At 54.2% G+C, this 21035-nt stretch overlaps 10 protein-coding genes across 10 annotated transcripts; 4 read left to right on the plus strand and 6 right to left on the minus strand.

Moving 5' to 3' along the window:
* Window positions 1-189: 189 nt before the first annotated feature.
* KRP23_7146 (Di-N-acetylchitobiase) lies at window positions 190-1679 on the minus strand (the record flags this gene model as incomplete). The annotated part of the gene is made up of 4 exons (XM_067892424.1): window positions 190-837; window positions 923-1075; window positions 1174-1311; window positions 1383-1679. The coding sequence occupies 4 exons, from the start codon at window positions 1677-1679 to the stop codon at window positions 190-192; spliced, it is 1236 nt and encodes a 411-aa protein (XP_067744305.1).
* Window positions 1680-1850: 171 nt separating this feature from the next.
* Window positions 1851-4110, plus strand: KRP23_7147 (Dynein axonemal assembly factor 3; the record flags this gene model as incomplete). The annotated part of the gene is made up of 10 exons (XM_067892425.1): window positions 1851-2258; window positions 2332-2500; window positions 2559-2644; window positions 2706-2843; window positions 2918-3082; window positions 3148-3228; window positions 3304-3440; window positions 3517-3601; window positions 3681-3871; window positions 3936-4110. 10 exons carry the CDS (start codon window positions 1851-1853, stop codon window positions 4108-4110), a joined length of 1635 nt encoding a protein of 544 aa, XP_067744306.1.
* An 857-nt stretch (window positions 4111-4967) lies between these two features.
* Window positions 4968-5244, minus strand: KRP23_7148 (uncharacterized protein; the record flags this gene model as incomplete). Its single annotated transcript, XM_067892426.1, has 2 exons — window positions 4968-5138; window positions 5203-5244. The coding sequence occupies 2 exons, from the start codon at window positions 5242-5244 to the stop codon at window positions 4968-4970; spliced, it is 213 nt and encodes a 70-aa protein (XP_067744307.1).
* A 73-nt stretch (window positions 5245-5317) lies between these two features.
* On the minus strand, window positions 5318-5789 carry KRP23_7149 (uncharacterized protein; the record flags this gene model as incomplete). The annotated part of the gene is made up of 3 exons (XM_067892427.1): window positions 5318-5394; window positions 5457-5628; window positions 5694-5789. The coding sequence occupies 3 exons, from the start codon at window positions 5787-5789 to the stop codon at window positions 5318-5320; spliced, it is 345 nt and encodes a 114-aa protein (XP_067744308.1).
* Window positions 5790-6111: 322 nt separating this feature from the next.
* On the plus strand, window positions 6112-10762 carry KRP23_7150 (Serine/threonine-protein phosphatase 5; the record flags this gene model as incomplete). The annotated part of the gene is made up of 4 exons (XM_067892428.1): window positions 6112-6683; window positions 6753-9847; window positions 10114-10143; window positions 10368-10762. The coding sequence occupies 4 exons, from the start codon at window positions 6112-6114 to the stop codon at window positions 10760-10762; spliced, it is 4092 nt and encodes a 1363-aa protein (XP_067744309.1).
* Window positions 10763-11230: 468 nt separating this feature from the next.
* Window positions 11231-13429, plus strand: KRP23_7151 (Small conductance calcium-activated potassium channel protein 3; the record flags this gene model as incomplete). The annotated part of the gene is made up of 1 exon (XM_067892429.1): window positions 11231-13429. One exon carries the CDS (start codon window positions 11231-11233, stop codon window positions 13427-13429), a length of 2199 nt encoding a protein of 732 aa, XP_067744310.1.
* A 114-nt stretch (window positions 13430-13543) lies between these two features.
* KRP23_7152 (Nardilysin-like) lies at window positions 13544-16819 on the minus strand (the record flags this gene model as incomplete). Its single annotated transcript, XM_067892430.1, has 1 exon — window positions 13544-16819. The coding sequence occupies one exon, from the start codon at window positions 16817-16819 to the stop codon at window positions 13544-13546; it is 3276 nt and encodes a 1091-aa protein (XP_067744311.1).
* Window positions 16820-17087: 268 nt separating this feature from the next.
* On the minus strand, window positions 17088-18116 carry KRP23_7153 (uncharacterized protein; the record flags this gene model as incomplete). The annotated part of the gene is made up of 1 exon (XM_067892431.1): window positions 17088-18116. One exon carries the CDS (start codon window positions 18114-18116, stop codon window positions 17088-17090), a length of 1029 nt encoding a protein of 342 aa, XP_067744312.1.
* Window positions 18117-18407: 291 nt separating this feature from the next.
* KRP23_7154 (Nucleolar GTP-binding protein 2) lies at window positions 18408-19967 on the plus strand (the record flags this gene model as incomplete). Its single annotated transcript, XM_067892433.1, has 1 exon — window positions 18408-19967. One exon carries the CDS (start codon window positions 18408-18410, stop codon window positions 19965-19967), a length of 1560 nt encoding a protein of 519 aa, XP_067744313.1.
* A 389-nt stretch (window positions 19968-20356) lies between these two features.
* On the minus strand, window positions 20357-20932 carry KRP23_7155 (uncharacterized protein; the record flags this gene model as incomplete). Its single annotated transcript, XM_067892434.1, has 1 exon — window positions 20357-20932. The coding sequence occupies one exon, from the start codon at window positions 20930-20932 to the stop codon at window positions 20357-20359; it is 576 nt and encodes a 191-aa protein (XP_067744314.1).
* Between the last annotated feature and the right edge of the window lie 103 nt (window positions 20933-21035).

A 21035-nucleotide genomic window follows, 5' to 3' on the forward strand; every position in this document is an offset into this window, starting at 1 on the left:
CCAGCACTGCTTCACCAGCATGCAAGTGCCAGCGCCGCGTGCTTTCTGGTCGACTTCCTCCGATCGCAAACGGCCGTTTTTCGCTGGTGCGCTCTGTGTTCAAAACGTGGAAAGTTTTACAAATCATAAAGGGACATGTCTTGACAAAACGGCAACTTGTTCCTGGTCATTGCCTGACGCTGAGCGATTTCACGACACGAAGGCCTCGCCCAGCGCGCTCCACATGAGCCGGGTGTCGCTGTTGTTCGCTGCGTAGTCCAGCGTGTCGGCGTTCCACATGCCCACGCCTCGCAGCCCGAGCTCCCGCGCGAGCCGGTACTTGCCTTTCAGACTGCGCGGGTTGTCGAACCACAGCTGCACCCGTCGGGAGGACCCCTTGTTCGGCGACGAGTACCACACGAACGGGGTCTCTGTCAAGGGGTCCCATTGTTCGATGAGCCCGTGGCTCTTCACCAGTCGCCGGATGTCGCCGTAGTCGATTTGTCCACCTGCCGCGTCGCTGCAGGGGGCACCGAAGAAGGCCACCGGCCGGATCTGGCACCAGGAGGCGGCACCGTCAATCGGCTGCTCACCCTCCAGACACGGGTACTGGTAGCCGTACCACGGCACCCCGAGCACCAGTTTGTCGGGCGCGACGCCGACGCCAAGCAGGAACTCCTCCAGCCCTTGCCTTACGAGCGCCAGCGGCGCATTGGCGCCAGCCACGCACGCGTCGTACACTTGGCTGCGCATGTCGTACGACATGACGAACAGAAAATCCGTGGCGTCCGCGAGCTCGCGCCATGGGTAGTAGCGACCATCCACGCCGCGAGGGGCCCAGGGAACGTCAAACGTGATCTGCCAAAGTCGAACGTGACACATGCAAAAGGCGTCAGCGTGCGAGCTGTTATCTGTCGTTAAAGAGCAAAACTGTGAAACGGACCTGCGCGTTCTTCGTGAGTGCGTGCTGCTCCAGTTCTTGCCGCAGCTCACGCACGAGTGCGCCGAGACACTGCGACGTGCGGCCGTACATGGGCTTCTCCGTGTCGATATTGACACCGTCGGCGTAGTTCTCCACGATCTTCGAGTACGTCTCCTACATCAACGAAGCACATGCTATCAATGACCCGTATGGAGACTGCCTATCAGTGTGCTGAGCTCTGTTAGCAGCGAGATCGATGCCGCTCACTTTACCTTGATCCATTCCTGGCGTGCTGTGACGTTGCACAGTTGGTCCACGTCATCAAAGTTGTGCTTCACAACAACCTTCACACCCTTGCTGTGGGCATGACAGAGTAGCTCCTTGTCTTCGTTCCAAGCCACCGTCGTGAGCTAGGCATATTCCAACAACGTCTCCGTAAATGTGATCCCACGACACAGAAGATCCGTCCAGCAGTGCGTACCTGATCCCAGTCGTAGTGCTTCCAGCGCTCGTCGGTCGCCACAGAGAAGGCAAATATCTCCTTCTGCGGCCTCTTACCGGCGAAGTCCACGGGGAGACACAGCGACGCCGCATTCTCGAGCTCGTTACTGCTGCACGGACAGGCATGCAGACGAGCGCGGTCATCGTGAGTCAGGCGGTCCACGAAGAGCCCCTTCGCGTCATACACCGGGACCGCGCGAGCACCGCACTCCCACGCCAGCAGCAGCGACAACAACGTTACTGCAATAGGCAGTCGCGTCGGAGGAAGGCGCAGCATGGTCCGCTCTTGAAGCACCACCTCGCGTTCTCCTGGTACAATGTACCGCTCGATCTGATTTGAAAGGGGAGCCAAAGATCGTGCCCCTTCGCGCGTATCTTTCGGTGGTCGAAATCGCGCCCCTCCGTCGGCCGTTCGTCTCCATTGCTAGATACAAATCGAGAGACCATCATGGCTCGGACCAGCGGCGCGCTCATGATGAGCATGGGCACCATCAGCATGTGGGGCTTCTCTCCCGCTTTCGACGTGTGCAGTGGCCTCCCAGAGTGGAGCAAGAAGAAGAGCAAGAGCTGCAAAAATGCTGCAGTTGATGACAGCGAGGAGAAAGCGTCTGCTGAGCCGATCAACGTGTTGCTAACAGGACCAGGAGACGTGCGCCACGTGCTGGCGATCATTGCGCATCGTCGGCGATGGGAACCGGCTATGAGGCACCGACCTGTGCACATTTACCTCTTTGAGAAGGCTACCGAGACGCTCGCAAGAGATTTGCTGTTGCTCCAGGTTGCGCTGGATACGAATTTGCCTCTGCGTCAGCGATGTAACTCGTTCCTGGAGATATTTGGGAATGTTCGAGTCCAGGTAAGAAGAGAGATGGCAGAGGAAAATGAGGGGTTTGTCAACTCACTATGCATTCACATTTGTGTTCATGCAGGAGAGGACAAGCGCTTACATTGAAGATCAGTCGAAGCTGCTGATGGACTTTATCTACAATGAGCGTGGACCGCTTGGAGGTCTAGTGGATATTTCACACTTGAAGATGCGTTCTCATGACGATCTCATCGACACGTTTCGAAGCTGGTTTCAGAATGTCAAGTTTGATGGTGAGCCTGCATTGATATTGACGAAGGAAGTCCGAGTACTGAGTGCTTGTAATTGTAGTCGACACGCTTCGAGATCACCGACTTCGCCACTACTACGAAGTTCGCTACGACTACCGCGACAATCTCATTGACTGGGATTACACCGTAAGTGGTACACACCTGCCTTGGGTGCTCGGTGCTAAACTTTTGTCGGTATCCTCAACAGATGAATCTCAAGAAGATCGAAAATGCCAACGTGGTTCATATCCGACAGTATCGTGAGTGGAGGAACTCAGGCATAGCTTTCGAATTCGGGGACCAAACGTACACAGTACCAAACCGCACCATGGCAGCGTATACTGAGGTTCGCCTTTCATTTTTGTCCTGCTTGGACTTCGAATCCAGTCTGAATTGTTTTATTTTTTGTAAACCGGATAGGCGAAGAAGAAGCATCATGGGTCTGTTCTGTGCAGGGGCTTGTGGACGGACATTATCGTGAGCCCCTACATCTCGTTCGGTGTCCACTGTGAGCAGCCCAACAAGTTCGTCGAGCAGCTCTTCGAGGTTCACAACAAGGGCACGGGTGTCGAGCAGAACCGTCATGTACATACTGCTGTTGTGCGCTTCAAACTGAGTGATTTAGACTTAAAGCCATTTCTGTTCCGCAGAACACAGTGGAGGTTGCAGTGTACAACGTGCTATCGTATTTGTATGAAATCGAGACAGGGAAAATGTACAAGATGGAAAAGGTTCACGGATAAGCTGCCTGAAAGCTACTGCTTTCAGTCATTCATCAACTAACACCTCGATGTGATGCATACCAGGAACACGATATTTTCAGCGGCATCGGCGATGTGGAGGGGGTATCCACTGAAGTTGGGAATCAGCCAACAGAAAGCAAGCCCACGCCACGCTTTGAAGAGCTGGACGAAGGCACGAATCAGCCACAGGCACCCAACGAGTAATTACTGCCAGACTATCGATATTTCGCGTTGCGTTTTTGATAGCGGCTGACCTGACTGATTGCTGCATCTTAGGGGAGTTCTGAAGAGACAAGAAGCAGCAGAAGATGAAGCCCAACGACGCGCTAACACTATCAAGGAATCATTACAAGGCGTGAAGGTACGTCATGCTGCTATTCGTATAAGTGTTCTGAGCAGTTTCCTGACCGATTCCTACTCTCACGGTGCTATCATTGCAGGTGATCCCATTGACAGGAACTGTTGAGGACTTGTTGTCCAAGAAGCGCTACTCGAATCTCTTCGATCACGTCTTCATCTCATCGCAGCAGTGCCACACGCTTCAACCTCCTGAAGACGTGGAGCAGCAATCGACAGCGACTTTCACAAATATTTTGAAGGACGGTGCGACTGTAGACGTTGAGTCTTCTGTGTGAGTAAAGACGCTTACGTCTTGCTGGTACTTCACAAGAATCTGACAATGTTGGTGTGTACAGATTCATGCTACCTCTGAAAGTAGAGCAACGAGCACTTTACGTGACGAAGCTGCAAGAATGGACATCACAGCACTTTCTGGAGCCCATGTTTGACTTCAAAGGTAAAAAAGATCCCTCCGATGAAGACTTGACGAAGATCAAGAACGCAGTGCTGCGATTTACCTACGATGGATAGAGGATGCAGCCATTTGGAAATGGAGATCTAGTGTAGTTTAAAGTAAGATGATAAGCAGATCACACTACGGGAGCTGTTTCCAAGTACCTGCATGTCTCCATGATCCTGGAGTTGCTTTAGGCGGTGGAGGGTGCACGATTTTTTGTGGGCATAAAAAATCGATAGGCTCAAAGTGAGATCAACGTACCTGAAAAACCGGTGTGGTTATTTGAGGTTGCAAGCAGGAAATCGCTCCTACAGCAATCCATTCTGTAGACACGGTTGTCGAGATAAAACAAACAAATCTTGATATCAGAGCTCGAAGCTTCTTCTCTGGAAAGCAACCCGATCGCGGGAAGCAATTTCGTGCATCGTGGTGGGTCATGTGCACTGCCCACGGTGACGGCTATTTTGTCAACCATTTGTTGAGGTAGGAACTGGAACTGGGCGATAACCTCTGCCGACTTCAAGCGAGTTTCACTTGGAAGAATGGTCCACTGGTACACAATACAACAAGCTGGGTAGGTGAGCCCTAGCCGACCGGACAAGCTAACGCGGGCGTAGCCTCCAAAGTCCTTCGGTAGCCCTTCACACAGATTAATTGTTAGCATCATCTGATTTTTCCAACCACGAGGAACTTATGAATCCGGTGGACACCCAGCCAATAGCGACGAAACTCTCCATCTGTCTCTGGAGCGTAGCGATGGAATCCTTTTCTACTAATGATGGCACAGAATCGTACTGAGGCAGTTTTAATTGTAAGCCTGCACTGCGTCCCGTGCTCGAACATACCTCTGCGGTTGGGTCATCATAGCAGGTTTGACGTCGTCAAGAAGTCGTGTCTTGTTTACTTCGTTTAATTTAAGCGGCGCGGTTGGTTAGGATACCGGAGTATTGCCATAATGGGAGACCAGCCAGCCTTCGCCAAGACGTGGCATTACCATGACGGATCCCGACGTGGGGGTGAAATACAGCGGGTCATAGGCTTCCTGGTTGGGGTCTGTGGGCTCTGCCAGCGTTCTCAGCATCATCATCTTCGGCATGCATTCCTACGAACAAGCCGTTAGGAATCAAGCTACTTAGCTAGGTAGGTATTGTCCAAAACCAACCTACAAGCTCAACGACAGGCTGCCCAGCTGAATCCGTGACCAGCATCACACTCAGCACCGCAATCGTCGGCACCTCCCCCGACTGGGGCTCGTTTATCGTGAGCACTTGAGTTGTTTGGTTACTCTTCTCGAAGTTCCAGCTCCTGTCCAATGGCGGTCTGCAGTTTCCTCAGTAGCATGTCGAACACCGCAGTCACTACCGCAGCACGAAAATTCAGTCCTCCAATTGCCACCCCATTAGCTCCGAGTACTGCTCACCATTAGCTGCCAAGTTGGTAAAGTCTTCCACCTTCATCTGGACGCCCACGTCTACAGACGACGCCAGCTCCTCCATCTTGCCACTGATGATGCCGATCGCCAAATCGCTCGGCACTGGCACGAAGAGCTCCTTCTTACCGTACTGTAGGGCCATGATACCTGTCAAGACGCCCTGCAGCAGCATCCATAGTCCGTTCAAGTCACAGATACAGCATATAGACTGACAGCTACATGTACCAGTTCTAGGAAGAGGTTGGCGATTTCGTCTACCGAGTTGAAGAGTTTACTGTTGTGCACGGTGAGCACGACGCATGACACTGGATTCTCGGACATCGGCGGGCAATGCAGCAGCTTCAGCAGCGGCTCGAGCGGTCTTGAGGGCGGCTTTGAGCCCTCCGCGAGCGACAGTGTAGCTCTGCAGCGGCGGCATGCGCTTCAAGGAGATTCTCTGTACTGAACCTTCGGAAGATGATGGCACGCGCTTAACCTGTTACATTATATAAATGACGTAAACAATACCTTGTGTGCGGAGAGTAGCATACACACTTAACGTAATCAGAGAAATGATAATACATATATCACTTCAGACAGACATATGATAGTGATAGAGGGAGAGGAATGAACACAGCGGAACGGCATTAGTCAAAAGTGCCTCATGGACTCGGAGGGCTTCACATCGCGCGCGTGGCTGGGCCACTGGGTATCGGGCGAGGAGGAGCCTGTCAACAACTACTACGAGGACCACAAGCTCATGGAGGGCGCCCTCATCAAACTGGGCGACTACGCGCACTTCCGCTACTTTTTGCTGTTCCGCAACGGCCGCTTCTGCTACTACGAGCTGCCGATGCCCGCGGCTGCGCCTGGGGGAGCCCCCGAGGGACCAAGGCGCGTGCACCTGACGCTCACGTCCAAGCACCTGCGTGGCGTCATGATGCTCAACGCATCCGTGAACGCCAAGGACCTGGCCAAGAGCGAGGACGAATACGACGCCGACCTCATCAAGCGCGGCCTCGTGTTCAACCGCAAGAAGCTCGAGATGCAGCTCACGGGCTACTCGCCCACGGGGCAACTCATGAGCTGGAAGCTGCGCGCCGGCAAGGATGCCGTCTACCTTAAGTGGGAGCGCGCCTTCCGCCTGGCGCTTCGCCCCATTTGGGTGCAGAACTCCAAGTGCTGCATGGTCTGCAAGAAGGAGTTTGGCTTCTTTATCCGCCCGCACCACTGCCGGTACGCTACGCTGTGCTATATGGGGTCGTTATAGGAAATTACTGACGTGTTTGTTTGTGTGTTGTGCAGCAAGTGTGGCACGTGCATGTGCGATGAATGCTCGGTGTTCGTCCCGCGACTGCCCATGCAGGGCTACTACGATGAAGTGCGCATCTGCAGGGACTGCTCGCCTATTAAGATCCAGCGGTCGGCGTTGAAGTTAGGCACGCGCGTCCTGGTGTACGGCATTCTGGTGGGCAGAGTGGTGCAGGTTGATGCTGCGGATGACTCGGTGGACGGGAGAGCATTTGTGAATGTGGAACTGGTCAAGAAGGATAACCAGCTGCGGCGGTTTGCATTGGAGCATGTGGAGCTCTACTCGGATGCGGTTCTGTCGGCGAACCGCATCAAGAATGTCATCAGACAACACCTGTCGTACGCAGTGTTTCGGACACAGCTCAACTTTAACACATGGAACTTGCTGGAGACCGTCCAGGAGCAGCGCACAGTGCAAATGGTGCGGATACTCAACAAGTCGACGAGCATCAACGAGCTGCATTCGATGGTGCCGATGCTCGGATCGTTGGACCTCATACATTTCCCAGATGACGACACCTCGGAAAAGGATCGTGTGAAGGAGTCTCTTTCCCATTACCGCGGTGTTCACGTTTCCTTCCCTTTGCGATTAGATACGGTGAAAAGGCTTATCAACCAGTTCCGGAATGGAATCTTGCTGCACCGCGTCTTCGTTCGCCAGATCCTGGACGAGTCGGAAAAGCTGTTCAAGAAGATACATCAGTCACCTATGAACGAGATTGAGATTCCTGCCGGTGTGCAGCTTGTTGTTGTGGGTGATCTTCACGGTCAACTGGAAGACTTGCTGACGATTATGGACAAGAACGGTGTACCGAGCAGCAAAACGTGGTATCTCTTCAACGGAGACTTTGTGGATCGCGGATCGCACGGCATCGAGGTCATTCTACTGCTGCTAATATTCAAGCTCTTGTACCCCGATTTCGTCTTCCTGAACCGTGGCAATCACGAAGAACGAATGATTAACGAAGTTTTCGGGTTCGAAGATGAAGTGTATACCAAGTACGGCACGGACAACGACGAGGTCGCTGGATGGAGCGGTCTTGGCACTTCGATGAACTATTCGCCGATGAAGCTATTCCAGATGTTCGAGACGGTGTTTGGACTCTTTCCGATCTTCGCGTTGCTCAACCAACGTGTCTTCATTGTACACGGTGGCTTGAGTAACCATGAAAATGTCACGATTGGGGAGCTACTCCAGCTAGACCATAGACGTGAAATCCCGACTCAAGGCACGAGTCGGGCTGACGAGGTGTTTACGCATCTACTGTGGAGCGACCCTCGCGATGAAGACGGGTGGAAGCCGTCCAGCCGGGGAGCCGGAGTGGAGTTCGGTCCTGATATTACAAAGGCGTTTTGTGCGCAGAATGGAATCAGCCTCATTATTCGGTCTCACGAGTGCCGAGAAGAGGGCTTTGACATCGTTCACGATGGTCTGCTTCTGACTGTGTTTTCAGCATCGAGCTACTGTGGTTCTCAGACTAACAAGGGTGCCTACGTGCAGCTCGAATTGGGAGATGACAACGAGGTTAAGCCGCACGTGGTGCAATTCTCGTCCCAACCACTCCAGAAGCTGAAGGACGCTGGAAGAAATGAGTGGCGGAAGAAAGCGCAGCGGTTGGAGCGTCGAACGTTGATGTCTCTCGTGGAGATTATTTGCGAAAAGAAGAATGCGCTACTGACTGCTTTCAACGAGCTTGACACTGCTGGCTCTGGTCGCGTCACTAAACTGGAGTGGAAGGCCACTTTGCAGAAAGTGCTCGGCATCCAGGCTAGCTTCCTCTCATATTTCCATCAACTAGCTGAGGAGAACCCGCAAGGCGGCGTCGACTATCAGAAATTCTTGAATCGCTATACTGTGGAGCTGGATGGTGGCAACGTGGAGTGGAGGCGTAACCTGATCCGCAAGGTCTGGACGGGATTCTGCCAGGCGCTTCCGCACCCGTCCGAAACGGATGCTGAAAAGATGACGTTGCAAGACAAACTTCACTTTGCGTTCAATCTTTTCCAGTCGCCTTCTGGAGCTGCTAAGAAGGAACTTCTTGCAAAATCTGAAGGAAATGGGCAAGTTCCTCCGTCGCCGAGCAGTGACAAGTTTCAGACGAAGGAGAACTACCTTCGCACTGGTCTGGTCACATACGAGGTGTTCCGGAATACGATTCAAGGAAAGCTGCAGCTAGGCGATACGCTCTCGGAGCAGCAGATCTTTGAGCTCATGCAACATCTCGACCAGAATCACGACGGCGTGGTCGACTACCAGGAGTTTTGCTCGTTCTTTGCCGAGTTCAGCCGCACGGACTATCTTCAAGAAATATTTGAGGTCGACGACACGAAGGCCATCTCGCTTCTGAGTCGATGTGCGGCATTACTACAGAAACCTGTCAAATTTGCGACGCTGAGGGATGCATTTGACGCATTTGATCACCGCAAAACGGGGAAGCTGACGGTCGACGATATTTTGAAGGGGACACAGGAGCTCAGTATGGTGCCGGAGCTAGACGAGGACGAAGCGCAGCTGCTGTTTAATTCGATTCTCCTCAGCTACTACGGGATCAACCAGAGGCATCAATGGGACACGCGGGGCTTGGACTGGGTCGTGTTCGAGGACACGTTCTCGCCTGACAGCACCTTTCAAAGGCGCCTCTGGCTGGCGAGTCTGGGCGCGTCGAGCACGAATCTGGCTGCAATGGGCGAAGTTCGCGACTCGCTGTCCGGGGACGACGACAGCGTGCAGGACGGGCAGCCGTCGAAGAGCCAGACGTGGGCGAACACGTTTGTTGACAGTGTCAAGCAGTCGCTGCACGAGCAGCGTTTGTACATCAAATTCCTGTTCCGGATTCTGGACCGCAAGCGCCACGGGTACGTCACGAAGCAGCAGTTCATCGCTACGATGCAAGCCATCAACGAAGAGCACGGGTCACCGCTGCAGCTTTCCCAACTCGAGCAGCTGGCGGACGCCTTCGCGTACCACAAGACCGTGCGGCGTTTGTCGAACGTGGGTGACGAGACAGAGGAGACGCGGGCGTACGTTTCGTATCCCGAGTTCCTCCGCAGCCTGCGCATCATCGACTCGGGTCCAGCAGACGGCAGTGGTGCCTTGCCGGAGATCCAAGACAACACTGACGCAAGCAATGGCGGCTGAACTCGCTGCAGCGTTTCGAGATACCATTCTGTCGATATGTATGCTAGAAAATTGTCCTAACTGTTTAAACACGGTTTTAAAATGTCGTCTAATGTGTGGTTCACATTATGTATTTACAAATGTTGCACGATTGTGAGACCCCTCTCCACCAGTCAAAGTCGAAGGGCACCTCATAAGGTGGCGCTGCTTGCCGGTCATTCGCAAATCTCTCTCCAGTCTTTTCGAAGCTACTCCACCCACTAGCAAGTACGTCGCGGCTGCACCTGAATCAGAGAAGCCGCGCGGCAGGGCTCCCTTCGGGGCGCCCTCTCGCGCGGCTTTGGAGGCTCCGTCCGCGCTGCCGTCTGCAGTTCCGTCGCTCGCCCCTTCGAGGGGCTCTGAGTGTGGAGACATGCAGTCGCAGCAGCGCGGCGGCTGACCTTGGCTCTTAGCAGTAGGGATTAACGGTGTTTGTCTTTTCTCCACTATAGCCATGGTTCGTATGAGCGTGCTGGCTGACTGCCTCAAGACCATTTACAACGCCGAGAAGCGCGGCAAGCGCCAGGTGCTCATCCGCCCGAGCTCCAAGGTGATCGTCAAGTTCCTGCAGGTCATGCAGAAGAACGGCTACATCGGCGAGTTCGAGATCGTGGACGACCACCGCGCCGGCAAGATCGTCGTGGAGCTCAAGGGCCGTATCAACAAGTGTGGCGTCATCTCGCCCCGCTTCGACGTCAAGATGGCGGACTACGAGAAGTGGATCAACAACCTGCTGCCCTCGCGCCAGTTCGGCCACATCGTCGTGAGCACCACGTACGGCATCATGGACCACCACGAGGCCCGCCGCAAACACACGGGTGGCAAGATCATCGGCTTCTTCTACTAAGTTTCTAGTCGGACCCAGGACTCGAGCCAATCTGTGCGACGCTCGCGTCGTGCACGGGGGGGAAGGAGAGGATTTGAGTGGATTAACCACGTAGAGACTCGGCTACGTTAAAGCAGCTTCTTTGCGTTACGTCCTGGTGCCCCAATGTTGTTGATGTCGATTGTCAAGAGCCAAGTCGCCCACTTTTTTTTTTCTTCCAGTATGCACACCACATTGTTCAAAAGAGAAACTGCCCTCGCCCTCGCGCTCTATTTATACCACAACTGCGGCGCATGGTGTCCGCCACTACGTTAAGTGACGAGAAACAACTTGGAGGAAGGGCTAGAAACTGCTGCTGCACCCTGGGCAATCAACTCCAGCCGAGCGCGAGTGAATGCCCGCGTGTCCTGGTCGTCGTCTCGTGCGTCGCCGATCTCCGGTATTTTCATTTTCAACTGAGTCCGTGCGTGTCATACCTACCCTGCGACCATGCCGAACAGGAACGAAATTGTGCCGCTTGATGTCGCCATTGCCAACGCAGACCCCTCTGAAGCTGACAGTCGCCCCGGCCCAGACGCAGTGACTGTCCCGGTACATCAGAAACCCAAAGCAAATGCCTTTGGCAGCAAGGTCAAAGCTACAAGTGCAGAAATGGTATCTTTGCAGGAGCAGCGCATGATGCTGGTACGCTCGCAGCGACAACACACTTCCTTCCAGCTCTTCTTTGGGGGTTTCGGGGTCGTACTCATGATGGTGCAGATGGAGTATTTGTGGTTCATCAACACACAGACTTTGCCTAGCACGTGTCCGATGGAGTCGACTACGCAGTGTCCGCTCTGTTTCGAGGCCCTCGGTACGTCTGTCCCGGTGAGCGAAGGCCGCATGGTCCTCTTGGCGCTACGCATCCTTATTACGTTCTCGACTGCTCTCATGCTTTACTACATCTATCTTTATTACGCTGCCGAGTGCGAGGTCATGAAGCTCAAGAACATCGTGCCACCCAAGGCTACACTCATGAGCTCTTCATTGCGGCGTACGCTGCTGATTGAGATGGCCGTACTAGGTATTCACCCGTTTCCAGGGATCGAGTCCGTGGATCCGAAATGGCCACAGCTTATTGTGGCCACAAGCCTGTTCATGTTCGCGCGCGTGGCTCTCGTGGTGCGGGTGGTGCAATTCCGCAACTCGTTCAATTCGAGCAACGGATGGTTTATTGGGGCGCTCACCAATGTTGACTTCACCTCAAAGTTCTTCATGAAATCGACGTTAAAGAACCACCCCACGAGTTGTTTGATGGCAAGCTTCGCTACTCTTGGGTTTGTAGCGGGGTACGCATTGTACGTGTCCGAGCGATTTTTGTGCGCGTTCAAAGAGGGTTCGTGCTGCGAGCCCATGCTGCTACGTGATGCACTTTGGATGCTAATCATCACCATTCTCACTATCGGGTACGGCGATGTTGTACCCCGCACGACTCTCGGCCGTGCAATTGCAGTAAGTGCTGGAATATTCGGCACCCTCTCAACTGCTGTCACTATCGCAGTTATGAGCAACTACCTCGTGCTCACGCGCTCAGAACACAAGGTCAATGCCTTCCTGAAGAAAGACGAAAATCGCCGGATTATAAGTGACCATGCCGCTCGAGCACTTCAGGCTTTCGTGCAACTACGAGCAGCACAACGCCGGCATACCCAAAGTCCTTCATCCAGAGCAGATGGAGGCGAAAATGGCTCAGTAAGCGAGGCTCCTGCCGAAAGTACCGGCAAAGCAGGTACCAGCAGCACCAAGCGAGCTCTGCGTCGTGCAGAACTCAAATTGTTCACGGTACTGGGCAAATACCGACAAGTGAAGCGGCGAGTTCATTCACACGATGTTAGCGACCCCATGGATTCGCAGATGACCATGTTAGAGATGATGGAAGTCAATGTCGAGTACATTCGCACCAAGATTGAAGAGCTTTCGGAGCTCTTTCTGACCCAAACTGCAGATCGTACGCATAAGCTAAGCAGCATCATGGCTGCCGCTTCTATCTCGGGGCCGCCGACTGAATCTACACCAGTTAATGGAGGGGGCTCACTTTCACTACCACCCAGCAGTGGCTCCATTACCCTCTTGCAACAGCTGCAGCAGCAGCCTAATCAATTGCAGCGGCCACCTCTACGCCCTCAGCTGCAATCGTATCAGGTTCGGCAACAGGCCCCAACGATGGCCACCTTACAAGAAAGTGACCGAAGTGGCTCTAGCCATTCCTTAACCAACGAAGTCACCAGCATCAGTCCGAGTTTCGCTCAAACCGCACCGCCGGAAAATGTTCCAACGTGGGCATTGGTACTGGAATTGACACTTCAGAGTCTTCTGGAGCAAGTTTCTCGTGTGTCGGATGAGGTGGAAGCCATGAAGGTTCGCATGCAAACACAGTCTGAGAGTATCGAGAGTCGGGTACTAAACCTAGAAAAGCGTCTTGTAGTATCTGATGCATTACGCGAAATGTCGATGACGCGGGGTTCTACACGAAATCTACTTCAGCGAGAGTCGAAATCAAGCGACGATGGTTCAGCTGCGGGTAGCGCGTCGTCGCCACGACTTCGTCGAACCATTATAGCTATGCATCGGCCATCCATACACAACTTCGTGACACCGTCGGAGTTACACGAGTACCAAAAGACAAATGAGGAGCAAGGTGAAGGTTGATAGGCACACGGGTGCTAGACCCATGTATCGTATGTAGATATCCGTGTGCCAGGCAACTCAATTGCATTAGGCGACAAAACAGTCCCAATAGATTCCTCTCTTTGTCTCCCTCCTCTAAGTATTAGCATTTTCAATGTGGCAGTGGCACTGCAGCTCGCGCTTGAAATCGTGCAAGTCGCCTGAAATGATCACTGGGGTCTTGTCAGGCGGCACAAGTTGCTCAATCGGCTTAAACGGGCTGCATTTGCCCACAACATGCACCCGAAGTTTCCTTGGGCCGTGACTTTTGCTTGATCTATGCAGGGCCTTCCGGCCAACGTGAGGGTTATCCATGCAGGCACTGCAACAGCTTGTACTTCCCTGCAACCAGCACTGGTACCGGGCGAGCAGACCTTGGCGTGTACAGCCTCCTAAGGCGTTCGCTATTTGAACATCCAAGTCGAACTCCAGACGACCACTAACAATCTCTTCCCAGAAGCGCTCGCTTTGCTCTGTCAGTGTTGAGTCTGGTCGCGCGTATGTCCGCTGCAGAGTCTGCACATGTGCTGAGAACTGTTTGGGCGATAGTCGTTTTTCCGAGAGTAGATAATCGTGAGGAAAATCTTCGTGAAGAAAGGTATCAAGCTTGGTCGCCACCGCACCAGCAGCATGGGAGGCTGACTGCACGCTCACACTCAACCCGAGCACGCCATGCGTGTCACGTACACTGCAAGCCACCGTGTATCCCAGTTGTTGTCTTGTTCGTAACTCGTGAAAGAGTGGCTGTGCTAGTAGAGCGCGCAGTAGGAGAGTGTACGCTCGGTCTTCCGGTCCGACTTTGCCGATCTGGAAATACACCTCTACCACTGAATTGCGCTCGCCGACTCGCTCACTTTGACGACGCAAAAGCAAACCATTCGTCGTAGACGGCAGAGCGATCGTGTGGCAACGTGGAACCAAAAGGGGAGGTTCAGGTTCAAGCTCCAAGTCCGGTTCGTAAGCCAGAGGAGAAACAGTATTTCCAGCCATGACGGCTTCAACGTCTAGCACCAGTGTTATGGCAGCATCTCGACTCATGTTCCCGATCACTAGGCATCGTGTCGCTGGAACACCTTCGTTTCGCCCGAGAATAGTGGCCGTGAAATGTGCGAGGTCAGCTGCAAGCTCTTTTTCACGACCATACTTGCTTTGAAGTGCCTCCAACTTGTCATCCGTGGAAACGGCTCTGCTTTCAAGCATTTGAAGACGTAATTCATACGCTTTCTCTCGAGGAGATAGCGTTGCATTGCGGTACTCTCGCTCAAGCTCAATCCGAGCAAGTGTCAACTCCGATACAACCTCGGACGCTATTGGTGGACTCAAAACCTCTTGCATGATGGATCGAACGAGCGCTGGCAATGAGTCGCTGAAACCTGAAATCACAACCTCTATAGCCTCGTCTCGAACATCCAACTCAACGTCAAAGCTTGCAGCGCCAGCTTGCTCCAGTGTGTGCTGTAATCGATGGCGGACTACTTCGACATGCAGCTCAGCAAGCATGTAATTCACTGCAGTTGAAGCGGGAAGTGTCACGAAAAAGCTCACGCTGGCTTTGGGAACCAAGAAGGTGCGATCACGCTTGTACCAAAGTTGCGCTGCTGTAGTGGTGAGAATGAGGTCTGGAGGGATGTTGCTGTCATTTTGAGTGGCCGGTTCACAAGGCAGCACTGAGAAGTCCCGAGGCATAAAAGGATTAGGTGCTGGCAATGGCGAAACCCCTGCAAATTCCCCCGAGCTCTGCGACCAAGCAGCAAGCACAACATCAGGTATTCGATTCACGGTGTACTTGGTGCCAAACCATCGTTCAGTCCGGAGTTCTTCCGAGTTGAAATCGCCACCAAATGAGGACGCCAACAGAACGACACGAACGTTATCAGCAGAAAGCCCAGCCAGGAAGGCAGACACGGACGAATTGTCGAATTCACCCTGAATCAGATCGTAACGCAGTAGATCTCCTTGGCACATTTGCAGTACATGGTGACGTGGAAGCATTCGCTCACTAAGCTCGCGACAAAGTGACACTGGTGCTTTGGCATCTTCCTGGAATCGAAAATCCATTTCACTGGACGAGCGGAGCTCCTCATAAGGCCAATCGGGCAAACCATCCTCTGCTGCCTTAGCAGAGAAGAGTTGCAGAGCATCAAATACAAGCTGCACAACCTGTTCCCAACAGGCCAGACCTTCTTTCGTGAGAGCTACTCGAACCTCGAACACAGTGCCGAAGGAACCAAATTCGTAAGCATCTCGATCCGACGTCCCAGCGATAAGGTCGGTAGCCCACTTTCGGCGCTTGAGAACCGATGCTGTTGAGTCTGGGCCTTCGTGACCCAACAAGTGACCTACGTAATACCAAGGCTTCTGCCGATACTTCTCCATCATCGCTGGGAGCATCCAGTACAAGCGCATAGAGCGCTTCTCACCTACAGGAATGACGCGTAAAATGCTTGGTCGCTGGCCTGCTCCACATCCGTACGGCTCCGGTAGCTGCTCATGCTTTGATGCTTCGTAGTTGTTACGGCTGTGTGGGATAGCGCTAAAGCTTTGGGTCACATACTGCTCCAGTACATCAAGAGGTTCACATCCATAAACACAAAGCTTCATGGCCGGCGCTACGTAGTGCTTGCTGAAAAATTCCACCATTTGCTCACGAACGTCAACACCATCACGCTCTGGATTGTGCTTTAAGCTCTCCACATTTCCCCACGTAAAACAGCGAGAGTACGGATGTCCTTGGACACTCGTCTCACACATGACCTGCTGCACACGAACCGGATTATTGTTTCGGACACGTTGGAACTCAGATTCCACCGCTTTCAGCTCTCGATCCATCGCTTCTCGTCGAAGCAACGGAGCTAGAAACAGACTCGCAAACATTTCCAGCGCCGGCTCGAGGTAGCCAGCGTCCACATCGAAGACAAACCGTGTCGACTCGCACTCGGTCGCTCCATTGCTGGAGCCGCCGTGAGCACTAAGGAAAGCTTCAAACGCGTCTTCAGTGGGATACTTGTTACTGCCCATGAAGACCATGTGCTCGAGATAGTGCGCTAGACCCGGCAGCGCTTCCGGATCTGCTAGACTGCCCACATTCACAGCTAAACACGCCGCTGCCTGTGGTGGAGCTCGATCGTTGGTCTCTTCTTGGTCGTTTTCTTCCTTCCCTTCGTCTCCACTGTCAGCATCTGTGTCGTCAGTTGAGCTGAGACTGCCCCGGGCTATGTCATCGTCGTTGCTAGTGGCATCTACTCGAGAACTTCGTCCTGCATCGCTCTGGACGAGCACAACTTCCAGTCCGTTGCCCAGAGTGAGCAGTCGGTAGCTCTTCGTGTCTGAGGGTGACCGGAAGTCGTCCAGACTCTCGCGAGATGACGCCATCAACGCTGATGCGGCTCCGATTCGTATGTGGAGAAGCGGTGGCAGGCACTTGCATTGTCCCAGAGCCCCAGAGACCTTGTCGACGTCCTTGGCGAGGTGTCTTCAAGTCTGAGATGGCTACATCTGCCAATCATGATGCACATATTGTCCTCCAGATTGTCCTCCTATTAATAAAAGCAGGCTCATACTTACCACTGACTCCTAACTGTGCTACGCCTGCAAGGCTCCAGCCTCATACCTACACGCTTTCCCAGCTCACTGCCGTCTCTTACTCGTCCAGCGAAGCCACCACAGCGCCAATTGCAGCTGTAGAGGCGCGGTACGTCGTCATGAGCGTGGCCTTCGTTGCAATCAGCGCTGGGCCACTGAAAGCGCGGGCCACGTTCATATACGGACGCAGCACTTCCTTGGCCGACTGGCCGATGGGGGTGCTGCCCACGAACTCGAGCGGCTCGACGATGCACGACTCGTAGAAGCGGTCAAAAAGACTGCCGCGATGCACCACAAACACGTTGTTGCGGTGCACTCGCAGCGCCGCATCGTAGCCCGACGGGGTCGTGTAGCTGCACAGTAGATAGCTGCCGCTCGTCCGCTTCACATGGAGCTCCAAATCCTCCACGGGGCCGAGCACCGCGGACGGGTACGAGCCAAAGCCCTCGAACTTGACAACGTCGCCCACTCGAGGCTCCATTCCGTGCGGCTCGTATTGTAGCACCATACGCACTTCCCCCAGGCTGAGATCAGCTTCCGGCTGCTGTTTCTTGCCTGTCGTTGCGCCACCTGCGCCAGGCATTGGCAGCGCTCCGCTGAGTGGGACCCACTGGTCTAAGACGTCCTCCTTGCCCTCCACGAGGGGCGTCAAGTCCACGGACGCCGTGCCGATGACCGAGCCGCTGGCCATGCCCACAGCCTCCGTGGCTTTTCCCGTGAGCGAGTCCTCGTTCATGGCGTCCACGATGAGCTCCAGCCGCACGTCCGAGTGCTCGCCCAGCGGTTGGCGCTTTAGGGGCAACTTGGGCAGCTTCACCTCGAGGAACTCGCGGCGCCACGTCGGGTTGTCGTTGCCAGGGATCGTGGAGCTGCGCACACTCTGTTTGCCCACGCGGAAGATCACGTACGGGTTGCATGTGCGCACCCAGAACATGGAGGCGGCGGCACGCAGGTTGCGCGCGGCCACAAGGCGGATGCTCAGCGTGCCAGCCACACCGTCCTGGTGCGTCAGGTGCTTCTCGTACAGGTACGACGCCATCTCCGCGCGCTGCTGCTGCTGCTGTACCGCGAGCGCCATCGTCGCCATGGCTCACGTCTGCTCAAGAATGAAACCTGACATGCGACCTGATCCGGTACATGTTCTACATTTGTAATTTGTGAAAGAACAGTCAGGTTGTGTCTAATATATGGACATCTCATCGAGGATTGGCTGAAAATCTACTTGACTTCTTTTTAGTGGATGAAAATGCGCGTCGACGCGTCCAACCAATCGATCCAACGGACTGCGAAGAGCTCCGTAGCGTACTTGTCCGATATTTGCGCTGCCCGAGGAATCGCTCCCGGTTCTCGAACTCCGTAGTCGAACACCGCAGCAGCCATGGCGAAGGGCCTCAACACGACCAAGGCGTCGGCCGACAACCCCAACCGCAAGATGCCCAAGCGGCAGAAGGCGGCCAACATGCGCGACAAGAGCACCATCAAGCGCCTCAACATGTACCGTAACAGCGGTGCCATCCGCAACAAGGCCGGCAAGGTCGTCGGCGGCACCCTCATGATGAAGAACAAGGTCGGCGGCCAGGAGATCACGAGTGCCAGCGGACGCGTGCAGCCGGACCGTCGCTGGTTTGGCAACACGCGGGTCGTGGGTCAGAAGGAGCTGGACAAGTTCCGCAACGAGATGTCGCTCAAGGCTGCCGACCCTTACTCGGTGGTGTTGCGCACGCGCAAGCTGCCCATGGGTCTGCTGCAGGAGAGCGAGAAGACGAGCCGCATGAAGTTGCTGGAGACCGAGAGTTACGACGAGGTCTTCAACGGCAAGCGCAGCCGCAAGCGCGCTAAAGTCGCAGCCACGGACTACGCGGCGCTGCTGTCTAAGGCCCAAGAGAACGCCGAAAAGTACGAGGCCAAGGGACCCGATCGCAACATTGTGGTGGAGCAGGATTTCAAGGTGGAGGTCTCGCACGACGTGTTCAACAAGGGCCAGTCCAAGCGCATTTGGGGTGAGCTCTACAAGGTGCTGGACTGTTCCGACGTTGTTATTCAGGTTCTGGACGCACGCAACGTGCCTGGTACACGTTGTTCTCACGTGGAGAACCACATCCGCAAGAACGCGTCACACAAGCACTTGATCTTTGTCATTAACAAGTGTGACCTGGTGCCCAACTGGGTTACCAAGCGTTGGGTGCAGAAGCTCAGCGAGACGACGCCTACGCTGGCTTTCCACGCGTCCATGAGCAACCCGTTCGGCAAGGGTGCGTTGATCAACCTACTGCGTCAGTTTGCCAAGCTGCACCAGGACAAAAAGCAGATCTCAGTGGGTCTTATTGGGTACCCGAACGTGGGTAAGAGCTCGGTTATTAACGCACTACGTAAGAAGAAGGTGTGCAAGGTGGCCCCGATCCCGGGTGAGACGAAGGTGTGGCAGTACATTACGCTCATGCGTCGCATCTTCTTGATCGATTGCCCTGGCATCGTGTACGACACGGGTGATGACGAGATTGAGACGGTGCTCAAGGGTGTCGTTCGTGCTGAGCGTCTGCCTCAGCCGACGGACTTCATTTTGACCATTCTCCAGCGAGTCAAGAAGGAGTTCCTCATTAAGGTGTACGGCATTGAGGAGTGGAAGGATGAATGGGATTTCCTCGAGAAGCTTGCCAACAAGTGCGGTAAGCTTCTGCAGAAGGGTGAGCCCGATTACAACAATGTGGCCGTGCAAATGATCAACGACTACCAGCGCGGAAAGCTGCCGTGGTTCATTGCGCCGCCCATGCGTGCGGAGGAGCTCGCTGCTCTCGAGCAAAAGGGTGACGATGCACCGCTGAATGAGGCTGAGGCAGCCAAGGATGAAGAAGTGGAGCTGGACGAGGACGAAGAAGCGGAGGGTGACGAGAAGGAGGAAAAACCCGATAGCCAGGAAGATGAGTCTAAGCAGAAGTGATTGCGACCGCCAAGGCGTTCCGATTGATGCTGCTTTTTATTTTTTCTAAACAAAATTGTTTATAGACGAGCTTTTGATTTTGTTCGGAAACCTTTGTGGATAATATTGTGAAGTGAAAAGGGGTTAGCGATCACGGCTGCACCAGCACAAAAGTGTGGTTCCTGTTGCTGTTGGCACGACGCAAGCATAGCTACAGAATTGACGGACGCAACCCGTGGACTAGAGCTTTTGGCAAACACGTCAATTTTCAGACTTTGAGCAGGATCTCGAAAGGGGCTGGATTACCAAGTTGATAAACTCACATCAACATCCATAGCACGCAGCACGAATCAGCCTCGTTGCCATCACATAAAAAATAATCTTGCACCTCCACTCCATTGCCTCATTCCTTACGGGGCCTTGGGCGTCTTCACAGGCCGACACAAGGACTTGTGGCGTTTCCAGTCCTGGCGCTGGCACGTCTTGCCGCAGTAGAAGACGCACCTGCAGCGAGTGCAGGCGTGAAGCGCATCCTCTCTTTTGTAATCGAGTGCTTCACAGGCCTCGTTACCGCAGATGCGCTTGCCCGGCTCGCGGATCTCCAGCGCCTTGGCGCAATCACCCTTGGCTTCGTACACCTTGGCGATTTCGTCCCGCGTGAGATTGCCGTCCCTCAGCGCGATGGAGATTCCCGCGACCTCGTCTGCTCGATCGCGCACCTCCAGCGCCTGCGTAAGCAGCTCCAGCGCCTCGTCCAACTGCCCTAGCTGCCGCAAGACGCTCCCCAGCTCGTTCTGCGTGAGAGCCACAGACACCTCGTCGAAGCCCGCGCCAGGTTTGCGCTGCAGAACGTCACGCAGCAGCGTCTCAGCCTCGCGCAGCTTGTTGGCCTTGATCAGCTTAGCTGCATCATTGCTGCGGTCCACGAGCGCCATGTACGCGGCCGCGTCGCCCGCCGACGCTACCACCTTCACATGTGTCGCCATCGCTTCTTGGTTATTGATGTGCAGACTTAGTGATTACTTAGCCACTTAGTGGTTACTTAGACAGAATAGGTTCACAAAATCCAAGTGAACCCACGTTGGTGCA

This window comes from Phytophthora ramorum (genome assembly GCF_020800215.1).
Source record: "Phytophthora ramorum isolate Pr-102 chromosome Unknown Phyram_PR-102_s0006, whole genome shotgun sequence".
NCBI classification, from domain to species: domain Eukaryota; phylum Oomycota; class Peronosporomycetes; order Peronosporales; family Peronosporaceae; genus Phytophthora; species Phytophthora ramorum.